The sequence below is a fragment of the Lactuca serriola genome, chromosome 9 (assembly GCF_051521515.1).
Source record: "Lactuca serriola cultivar US96UC23 chromosome 9, Lser_US96UC23_V15, whole genome shotgun sequence".
In the NCBI taxonomy this organism is placed as follows: Eukaryota; Viridiplantae; Streptophyta; class Magnoliopsida; order Asterales; family Asteraceae; genus Lactuca; species Lactuca serriola.
The window spans coordinates 64,464,942-64,475,978 of record NC_136416.1 but is presented as its reverse complement, the minus strand read 5'-3'; the positions used below and the strand labels follow the sequence as shown (position 1 = coordinate 64,475,978).

The following is an 11,037-nucleotide window of genomic DNA, read 5'->3' as shown; positions in this document are numbered from 1 at the left end:
GGCCCGTGCTCCTTCGTGCGCGCCCACCTGACTTGCGTGTGCTTCCTGTAGCATCTCTCTCCCTTTGGATTGGTCTACACACTTCAGCCATGGCACTGTGAACCCTTTCCTGTATAATTCTCCATTTATCAATGCGTATGAGGTTGCTTTTATACGTATCTTCCTGGCCCCATCGTGATCGTCCGATAACAACCCCCTTTGTAAGTATTCCCTGAATGGTGTCATCCACGTGGGCCCGGTGGTCGTTAGGGCATTTACCTGCTGCTCATCTATACTACTTTCTCGGAGTACCTCTACGAAGACATTCTTCGATAGATGATCGAAGCACGTAGATGCCAATTTGCTTAAGGAATCTCCCCTCTTATTTTCACTTCTAGGTATCTACTTGATTGTGAACTGCCTGAACAATCCGACCAGTTGTTTTACCATCTTTACGTACCTTCCCATTCTCTGGTCTCTTACCTCGAAACTTCCATTGACTTGGTTCGCCGCTAGCCTTGAGTCGGTCAAGGCCATTACAGCCTTTGCACCCATTTGCTTGGCCAGGCGCAATCCCGTAAGCAAAGCTTCATACTCCGCTTCATTGTTTGACGTATGAAAATCAAAACGGAGGGTGTAAGTCACTTCCTCCCCTTCTGGGCTGGTCAGTATTAGCCCCGCCCCTGAGCCTTCCCCGCTGGATGCTCCGTCCGTGTATAGTGTCCACGAATTATTATCGGGCGGGTCTCCTTCAACTACCCACAATTTTTCCTTAACCGAGCCCCCTTCGTCTGGAATTTCTAGCAAGAAATCGACCAACGCCTGTCCCTTGATACTTGTCCTTGGGCGGTAACTTATGTCATGTTCCCCCAACTCAATTGCCCATTTCGCCAACCGGCCTGACGTCTCCGGTTTAAGCAGTATTTGTTTGATGGGGCAGTTTGTTAGTACCTCGATCTGATGTGCTTGAAAATATCGCCTCAGTCGCTGCGCCGTGTAGATGAGTGCCAGGACTAACTTTTCCAGGGTAGGGTAGTTGAGTTCTGGCCCTTGTAGTGCCCTGCTTATAAAGTACACCGGCCTCTGTTCTCCTTCCCTTTCTACAGTCAATAGTGAGGATATCGCTACGTTTGTGGTCGAAAGATACATTTGCAACGTCTCTCCTGAGACAGGACTGGACAGCGTGGGTAACTTGTGTAGTGCCTCCTTGATTTTCTAGAGTGCTGCTTCTACTTCGTTTGTCCACTGAAAGTTTCTCTTCTCGATGCAACCTTTCAGCGTGTGGAATAATGGCATGGCCTTGTCAGCTGATTTCGAGATGAACCTGCTCAGAGTTGTAAGCTTCCTATTTAGGCCTTGCGCGTCTCTGAGGGTGTCTGGGGCTGGTGTTTCGATGAACTCGTCCACCTTGGTTGGGCTGGGCTGGATACCCTGCCTGGTGACATAATACCCCAAGAACTGCCCTTCTTCCACCCCAAACGTGTATTTGGCTGCGTTTAGTTTCATCTTAACCCTCTTTAGGGTTTGAAAGGTCTCCTCGATGTCTTGCAACGTTTTGTCTTCGTGTGAACTCTTGATCACCATGTCGTCCACGTACACTTCAATGTTTCTCCTAATTTGTTAGGCGAAGATTGAGTCCACCAAGCGCTGATACGTAGCCCCTGCATTCTTTAGACCGAAAGGCATCTTGGTATAACAGAAAGTGCCGTGATCCGTGTAAAAAGCCGTTTTTCCTCGTCTTCTTTGCTCATCAATATTTGATGGTACCCTTTATATGCATCTAAAAATCACTTTAGCTTAAATCCTTGCAATGACTCCACTTTCTGGTCAATTTCCGGGAGAGGATAGCAGTCTTTAGGTGTGACATCCCCAAAATCTCGGCCAGAAAAGTCCGGTTTCATTTATGCTTTTTAAACATTTTCAGAGTAAATCCTTTTGATTTCAAAAGAGATGCGGAATTTGATCCCAAAAACAAAACATGATAAAATAGATTTTTATCAAAACATTTCATAAAGAAATATAATTTCATTTCATAATCAAAAATCGGGATGTCATGTTCCGATACAGACCATAAAGCATAAACGATAACACTACAAGTTTTTCAATAAATATATACATATACAGACTTGTAAACAAAACAACTTGATCATTCATCCATGTTATGCCCTCACACCACTTCCTGTAATACAAATAAACTGAGTGGGCCAGGCTTGGGAGCCTGGTGAGCATATATGGTTTTCAACCTGTAATAAATAATTATATTTACTTTTACAATCAACAATAACCCGATTACCCATTCCCGTTATCCTCACTTTACGTCCTTAAAATAACATCTATTATAAGGAACCTAATCTAGGATTTTCATCGGGATGGGCATTTCTGCAAGGGGTTTCCTCACCAATAAATGTCCTAAAGGCAACCAGGGGGGATAGAGTACACCGGTGAACACATCATTCACAACACCTACAGGTTATGAACCTGCTAGCGTTCCACTGGACTGTCTAGAAAGAGTCCGTGGTCGTTATCCATACTCCGCTGAATAACTAGATCAACAATAGCAACATCGTGGCCTATCATCTATTTATCAAACATCAACTATCTACCCATGTTCTACCCAACATATTAGTAGATATATATATATATATATATATATATATATATATATATATATATATACACACACACACATAATTTTATACATATTTTAAAACTTGTATAGCATTCTCATTCAATACATATTCTAAACAACAGATGAGACACATACACATAACACGTATTTCATAGTAAACAAGTCATATCTATGAGATAGAAGAATGTGAGTATATGTTCACACATATAACAACAAATATACACATAACACATATTTTATATAAAATACTGTGTAATTATGTGTTAGAAGAAAGTAACTACACACTCACTTGATCAGAAGATGATCAGACAACACTATGGTTTGTAGAAGTAGTATTCTTCGATAGATCTGGAAGATCTTCACAAAAACCGGGCTCCTTGTGGGTAGAGTTTCGACTCGGGAATCTTACTTCTCGGGATCTTCGGGACTTCGGAACTTGCTTTGGGACTCGGGAATGATACCGGGGCTACGAGATATAATTGAAATGCAAACCAAGGCGAAAACTAGAGAGAAAGAAAGAAAAATGGCAAGGAAAATGGCTGATCTCGGTTTCTATTTATAGGGTGATGGGTCTAGGATTACGCTGGGCGTAACTCCAAGTACGCTGGGCGTACCAAGCCTTACACCGAGCGTTCTCAATGTCACTGCATGCATCACTTAGTGGCACTCGAGTATTGGTCAGGCAACTTGCACTCATCCGAGTACGCTGGGCGTACTCAAATTACGCTCGGCGTAATTTGACTCGTCAAACTTCTAAATTGCGTAACTTTCGCATACAACCTTCGTTTTCGACGTTCTTTATATCCACGTGTAGTTCAGACCATACTCTACAACTTTCATTTAGACTCCGTTGGCTAATTTTGACTTTATTTTTATTATTTATTTTTAGTTGGCTGAGACAGAAAAACTTCGTTAGAAATTCATAACTTCTTCGTCTGACGTCCGTTTTCGTCCCTCTTTCTGTCGTTGCACTACCATCGACGAGATCTTCAATTCTCGTTTAGAAAGTTTCGGCTAAAACTCGCTCGATCTCATTTCGAACTTTTGGGCCGTCTACTACTAAGCTGAAACTTCGAAAAATCATAACTTCCTCATACTAAGTCAGATTTAGGCGTTCTTTTTATGCATGCTCTCGGTTCAACATTATCTACGTCTTTCATGTTGATCACTAAGGCTAAGTATCATTCCTTCGAAAATTCACTATTTACGTCGCCCTGTGCCACACCGGTTTTGTCGCGAAACTTCGACAGGTTATAATTTCTTCGTTATAACTCGGATTTCAGCATTCTTTATATTTTCAAAAACCTCGTCTCAACCACTACATCTTCGTGCATCGATATCGGGTTTATATAACATTTCACTTTTTTACGCTTATTTTTATTCTTGATTTAATCAAATCACATAATTAAACAGATAAGTATAAAACACATAATTCGCAAATAATACATTCTTATTATTTCAAATGGGTTACAAAGGTTAACCTAGACTATTACATTGCTGAAAACAGCAAGCCCAGAAACACAGGCGTTACAATTCTCCCCACCTTAGGATGATTTTGTCCCCGGAATCACACATCTAAAAACAAATGCGGATAGCGACTCATCATGTCACTCTCCGTCTCCCAGGTGAGATTTGGCCCATTCGCATGTTTCCATCAGACAGCCAATAACTCGACCATCTTGCGTCGTAACTTCTTAGTCTTTCGGTCAACGATTGCCTCTGGTTCTTCAATCAACCTTTTGTTTTCATCAATTCTCAATTCAGAAATTGGAATCATGTCGGGAACTTCGCCCGTGAACTTCCTCAAAGAACACACATGGAAAGTGTTATGAATTCCATTCAGTTCGTCTGGTAGTTCGAGCCTGTAAGCTTGGTTCCCAATCCTCTGAAGAACTTTAAACGGTCCAACAAACCCTGGACTTAATTTTCCCCTTTTACCAAATCTTATAAGTCCCTTCCACAGAGAAACTTTAAGCAAAACCGAATCTCCAACTTCAAAAGTCATCGGTCTTCGCTTTTTGTCAGCATAACTCTTTTGACGATCCTGAGCTGCTAACATTCTCTCCCTAATTATTTTCAACTTTTCAGCAGTTTGATGGACTATCTCTGGTACCATAAACTTCTTTTCCCCAACCTCAAGCCAACAAGACGGTGTACAACACTTTTGTCCGTACAGAGCTTGATAAGGTGTCATCTTAATGCTCGAGTGGAAAATTCTAGGAAAATTCTACAAAAGTGTCCGTACTCTTTTGTAGGAAAATTCTACCAAAGGTAAATGTTCATCCCAATTACCTTGGAATTCCAGGGTACATGCTCTTAGCATATCTTCAAGTGTTTGTATCGTTCGTTCGCTCTGACCATCAGTCTGTGGATGGTAAGCTGTACTCAAACACAACTTGGTACCCAATTCCTCTTGTAGACTTTTCCAAAATCTTGAGGTGAAACGGCTATCACGATCTGACACAGTCGTTAATGGAACACCGTGAAGCCTCACAATTTCCTTCACGTAAGAATTCACAAGCTTTTCAATAGACCATTTCTCCTTGGCTGCTATGAAATGCGCACTCTTAGTGAATCGATCAATGACCACCCAAATCATGTCGTGACCACTTTTTGTTCTGGGCAGTTTAGTGACAAAATCCATAGCAATGTCTTCCCACTTACCCATAGGCACATGCAATGGTTTTAAACTCCCGTACGGTTTCTGATGTTGTGTCTTTACCCTAGCACAAGTCACACACTTGGCCACATACTTTGCAACATCAAGCTTCATCATCGGCCACCGGTAGTAGGGTTTCAGGTCCCTATACATTGTAGTGCTACCGGGATGAATCGAGTACATGGTCTTATGAGATTCTTCCATCAGAAGATCTCTGACTCCTCCTGTCTTAGGTATCCAAATCCGATCTTGGAACACCTTCAGTCCATGACTGTTTATACCGAACACCAAAGTTTTGCCCAAATGTTCTTCTTTTCGATGATTCTTCACAGAAGCTTCCTCTTGAGCTTTATTTATAATCTCCACAATTGTCGAGACAACTTCTATTCTCAACGATCTTGGCCTTTTTCTTTCATGATTGACTTTCCGACTGAGAGCATCAGCAACAACGTTAGCTTTACCGGGGTGGTAAAGTGTCTCGCAGTCGTAGTCCTTAAGTAACTCTAGCCAGCGTCGTTGCCTCATATTCAATTCCTTCTGACTAAAGAGATATTGGAGACTCTTATGATCAGTGAAAAGTTTGCACTTCGTGCCATAGAGGTAATGCCTCCATATCTTTAGAGCGAAAACTACCGCTGCCAACTCCAAATCATGAGTGGGGTAGTTCCTTTCATGCTCTTTTAGTTGTCGAGATGCATACGCGATCACCTTATCTCTTTGGGTCAAAACACAACCCAATCCAACCCCAGACGCATCGCTATAAACAGCGAAGTCTTCAACTCCACTGGGTAGAGAAAGAATCGGTGCCTCACATAGCTTCATCTTTAGCTTCTCGAATGCTTCTTTATGCTTATCATTCCAAGAATAAGTAGCTCCTTTGTGGGTCAAAGCTGTCAATGGACTAGCGATCGAAGAAAAGCCTTGGATAAACCTTCGGTAATATCCGGCTAATCCTAAAAAGCTTTGGATCTCCGTGGGACTTTTCGGTTGTTCCCACTTCATTACAGCTTCAATCTTTGCTGGATCAACCATTATCCCTTCTTGGTTGACTACGTGACCCAAGAATTGGTCTTCTCGAATCCAAAAATCACATTTGGAGAACTTTGCATATAGCTTCTCCTTCTTCAACACTTCCAACACTTCTCGCAAGTGTCTGCCATGCTCCTCTTGGCTTTTCGAGTAAATCAGAATGTGATATATAAACACTATCACATATTTATCAAGGAACGGGTTAAAACTCTGTTCATTAAATCTATGAATGTTGTTGGAGCATTGGTTAGTCCAAACGACATAACCAAGAACTTATAGTGTCCATATTGCGTTCTGAATGAACTCTTCTCGATATCCTGCTCTTTCACCTTTAGCTGATGATATCCTGACCTTAGGTCGATCTTTGAAAAATAACTTGAACCTAGTAGTTGATCGAACATATCATCAATCCTCAACAACTGATATTTATTCTTTATTGTTGCCTTGTTCAGCTCTCTGTAATCGATGCATATTCTCATACTTCCATCTTTCTTCTTCATAAATAACACCGGCGCTCCCCTGGGTGATGAACTACGTCTTATGAAACCTTTGTCCAATAACTCCTGAAGTTGCATCATCAGCTTCTTCATCTCCGCCGGTGCTAGTCGGTAAGGTGCTTTTGCTATTGGCGTCGTCCCGGGTAACAAGTCTATTCTGAACTCCACTTGTCTATCAGGCGGTAATTCGGGAAGATCTTCGGGAAATACTTCCGGATAATCACAGACGATAAAAATGCTCTGCATCTCCTTTTTCTCCTTCTTAGCATCGATCACAAATGCAAAATATGATGTACATCCTTTGGCCAAACATTTTCTGGCTTTCATTAGAGAAATGATTCCATAATTTACTCTGCGTTTGTCCCCATACACCATAAATGACTCTTTCCCTGGCGGGTTTACTTTGACTATCTTCTTTATGCACAATATCTCGACGTCGTTGGCGCTAAGCCAATCATTCCCAACACGATGTCGAAACCATTAAGTTCTATAGGCAATAATTCCTCTTGGAACTTATTCCCATTCAAGTCAATTAAGATGTTTTTCATACGATGGCTAACAGGTACAAACTTGCCACTAGTAACTTTGACTAGTAAAGCATTATCTAGTCTATCGACTGGCAAAGCTAGTTTTCTACCAAATTCATGCGAAATGAAGGAGTAGTTGGCTCCAGAATCAAATAAAATTTGGGCAGACAATTTGTTTACGAGAAAGGTACCTGAAGCGACATCAGCTTCTTCTTTGGCAGCTTCCAGTGTCATCTGGAATGCTCTCGCCTTCGACTTTGGCGGAATGTTGGGTTTTGCTGCCTCCTTCTTCTTCGGAAAATCCCTCGAGATGTGCCCCTCCTCACCGCAACCATAGCAAAATTTCTTGGTGAGGGTGCATTCATTGGCATAATGTCCTAGCTTTCCACATTTGAAGCATGTGGCTTCCCTGCCACATTTCCCATGATGCTTCTTCTTGCATTTGTCGCACCATTTCGCTTTGCCTCCTCCACCTCCTTTCGAACTAGACTTCGAGAATTTACCGTTTTTGCTGGACCCCAAGGGTCCATCGATTTTCCTCTTTTCACCAACCTTTGACCTCTCCAGAGCTTTCTCCCTGATCTGGGTCTCAATATTTCTAGCAGCCCAGATGGCGGCTTTCAATGTTGTTGCTTGCTTAACCATTAGACCATAGTCCGCTGGTAGTCCGAGGGCAAACTTGTTGACCTTAGAGAGTTTTGTTGGTACCAAATATGGGATAAACTTCATCTTTTCTGTGAAACTAGCAGCGTATTCAGTAACGCTCAATTTCCCCTTCTTCAAATTCTGAAACTCATTATTGATTTCCAGAAGATCCTGCTCGGAGCAGTATTATAGTTTGAGTTGTTCCACAAAGTCTTCCCAAGACATTTTGCTCGCTTCTCCCTTGGGCATAGAGTCAGCTAACAACTTCCACCAACTCAACACGCCAGATTTTAGCAAAGGGATCGCAAGAGCGGTCTTTTGCCTGTTGCTGCACTCACAACTTTCAAACATAGTCTCCATTTCGGAGATCCAATTAATCACTTCCACTGGCGTCGGGCTTACGGATAGATATGGTGGTTTGGATGCCATGAAATCCTTGTACATGCACCCACGACCATCATTACCTCCATCTTGGTTGTTCTGCCTAACTATTGGTGGGTCGGCTTGACCGATAACCCCACTGAAATTCCCTCCCTCCGACTGTCCTCCACTTACTTCGTGCTCTTCCACGTGAATTGACAGTTCTTCACGATTCTGTTGAAGCAGACGCCTTGTTTCTTCCATTTGGCGATCCAACATAGTTTGAATCATCAATTGTACCCCAACCATTGTTATAGGCTTAGGTGCTGCTGCTACTATAGGTACTCGCTTATTTGCTGGTGGTTGATTCCTGTTTTCATCTGCATTTCCAATACCACTTCTTGTTCTCACCATTTTTGATCTATACACCGAATAAGGTGAAATTAGATCCTCCTTCACGATAGATATTCAAATTATCTTTATCACTCTGAAACTTTTACATGTTAGTTCTAATATCGTAATCGTACGCTTAGAATCCTACACACATAAGGTTCCAGATCCAGTTGGCAACAAACCGTAGATCCGAACAAATAATATCATATATGTCAACATATAACATTTAGCACATAAAAGCATTTTAGGCAGCTTCCTAAAATATACTAGTGCTCGTGTCTAAAATTCAACAGACACTCAACTCAAATTTCCACTTAGCATTCTAAGTTTAAATCTAGAAATCCTACAAATTCCTAGTTTGCTTAAACTAATGCTCTGATACCAACTATGACATCCCCAAAATCTCGGCCAAAAAAAACCGATTTCATTTATGCTTTTTAAACATTTTCAGAGTAAATCCTTTTGATTTTAAAAGAGATGCGGAATTTGTTCCCAAAAACAAAACATGATAAAATAGATTTTTATCAAAACATTTCATAAAGAAATATAATTTCATTTCATAATCAAAAATCGGGATGCCATGTTCCGGTACAGACCATAAAGCATAAACGATAACATTACAAGTCATTCAATAAATATATACATATACAGACTTGTAAACAAAACAACATGATGATTCCTCCATATTATGCCCTCACGCCACTTCCTGTAATACAAATAAACTGAGTGGGTCAGGCTTGGGAGCCTGGTGAGCATATAGGGTTTTCAACCCGCAATAAATAATTATATTTACTTTTACAATCAACAATAACCCAATTACCCATTCCCGTTATCCTCACTTTACGTCCCTAAAATAACATCTAGTATAAGTAACCTAATCTAGGATTTTCTTCGGGACGGACATTTCTGCAAGGGGTTTCCTCACCAATAAATGTCCTAAAGGCAACCAGGGGGGATAGAGTACACCGGTGAACACATCATTCACAACACCTATAGGTTATGAACCTGCTAGCGTTCCACTGGACTGTCTAGAAAGAGTCCGTGGTCGTTATCCATACTCCGCTGAATAACTAGATCAACAACAGCAACATCGAGGCCTCTGATCTGTTTATCACACATCAACTATCTACCCATGTTCTACCCAACATATTAGTAGATAAATATATATATATATATATATATATATATATATATATATATATATATATTTATACATAGTTTAAAACCTATATAGCATTCTCATTCAATACATATTCCAAACAACAGATGAGATAGATACACATAACACGTATTTCGTAGTAAACAAGTCATATCTATGAGATAGAAGAAGGTGAGTATACGTTCACACATATAACAACAAATATACACATAACACATATTTTATATAAAATATTGTGTAATTATGCGTTAGAAGAAAGTAACTACACACTCACTTGATCAGAAGATGATCAGACATCACTACGGTTTGTAGAAGTAGTATTCGGGACTCAGAACTTGCTTCTCGGGATCTTCGGGACTTCAGAACTTGCTTCGGGACTCGGGAATGATACCGGGGCTTTGGGATATAAGTAGCACGCAAACCAAGGCGAAAACTAGAGATAAAGAAAGAAAAATGGCAGATCTCGGTTTCTATTTATAGGGTGTTGGGTCTGGGATTACGTTGGGCGTACCAAGCCTTACGCTGGGCGTTCTCAATGTCATTGCATGCGTCACTTAGTGGCACTCGAGTATTGTTCAGACAACTTGCACTCATCTGAGTACGCTGGGCGTACTCAAATTACGCCCGGCGTAATTTGACTCGTCAAACTTCTAAATTGTGTAACTTTTGCATACGAGCTCCGTTTTCGACATTCTTTATATCCACGAATAGGTCAGACCATACTCTACAACTTTCATTTAGACTCCGTCGGATAATGTTGACTTTATTTTTATTATTTATTTTTAGTTGGCCGAGACAGAAAAACTTCGTTAGAAATTCATAACTTCTTCGTCTGACGTCCGTTTTCGTCCCTCTTTCTGTCGTTGCACTACCATCAACGAGATCTTCAATTCTCGTTTAGAAAGTTTCGGCTAAACCTCGCTCAATCTCAATTCGAACTTCTGGGTTGTCTACTGCTAAACTGAAACTTCGAAAAATTATAACTTCCTTATACGAAGTCAGATTTAGGCATTCTTTTTATGTACACTCTCGGTTCAACATTATATATGTCTTTCGTGTTGATCACTAAGGCTAAATATCACTCATTCGTAAATTCACTATTTACGTCACGCTGTGCACCACCTGTTTTGTCGCGAAACTTTGACAAGTCATAACTTCTT

At 40.9% G+C, this 11,037-nt stretch overlaps 1 protein-coding gene across 1 annotated transcript; it reads right to left on the bottom strand.

The window, feature by feature from the left end:
- Positions 1-381: 381 nt before the first annotated feature.
- On the bottom strand, positions 382-1,128 carry LOC145075771 (uncharacterized). Its single transcript, XM_079021892.1, has one exon. The coding sequence runs from the start codon at positions 1,126-1,128 to the stop codon at positions 382-384; it is 747 nt and encodes a 248-aa protein (XP_078878018.1).
- Between the last annotated feature and the right edge of the window lie 9,909 nt (positions 1,129-11,037).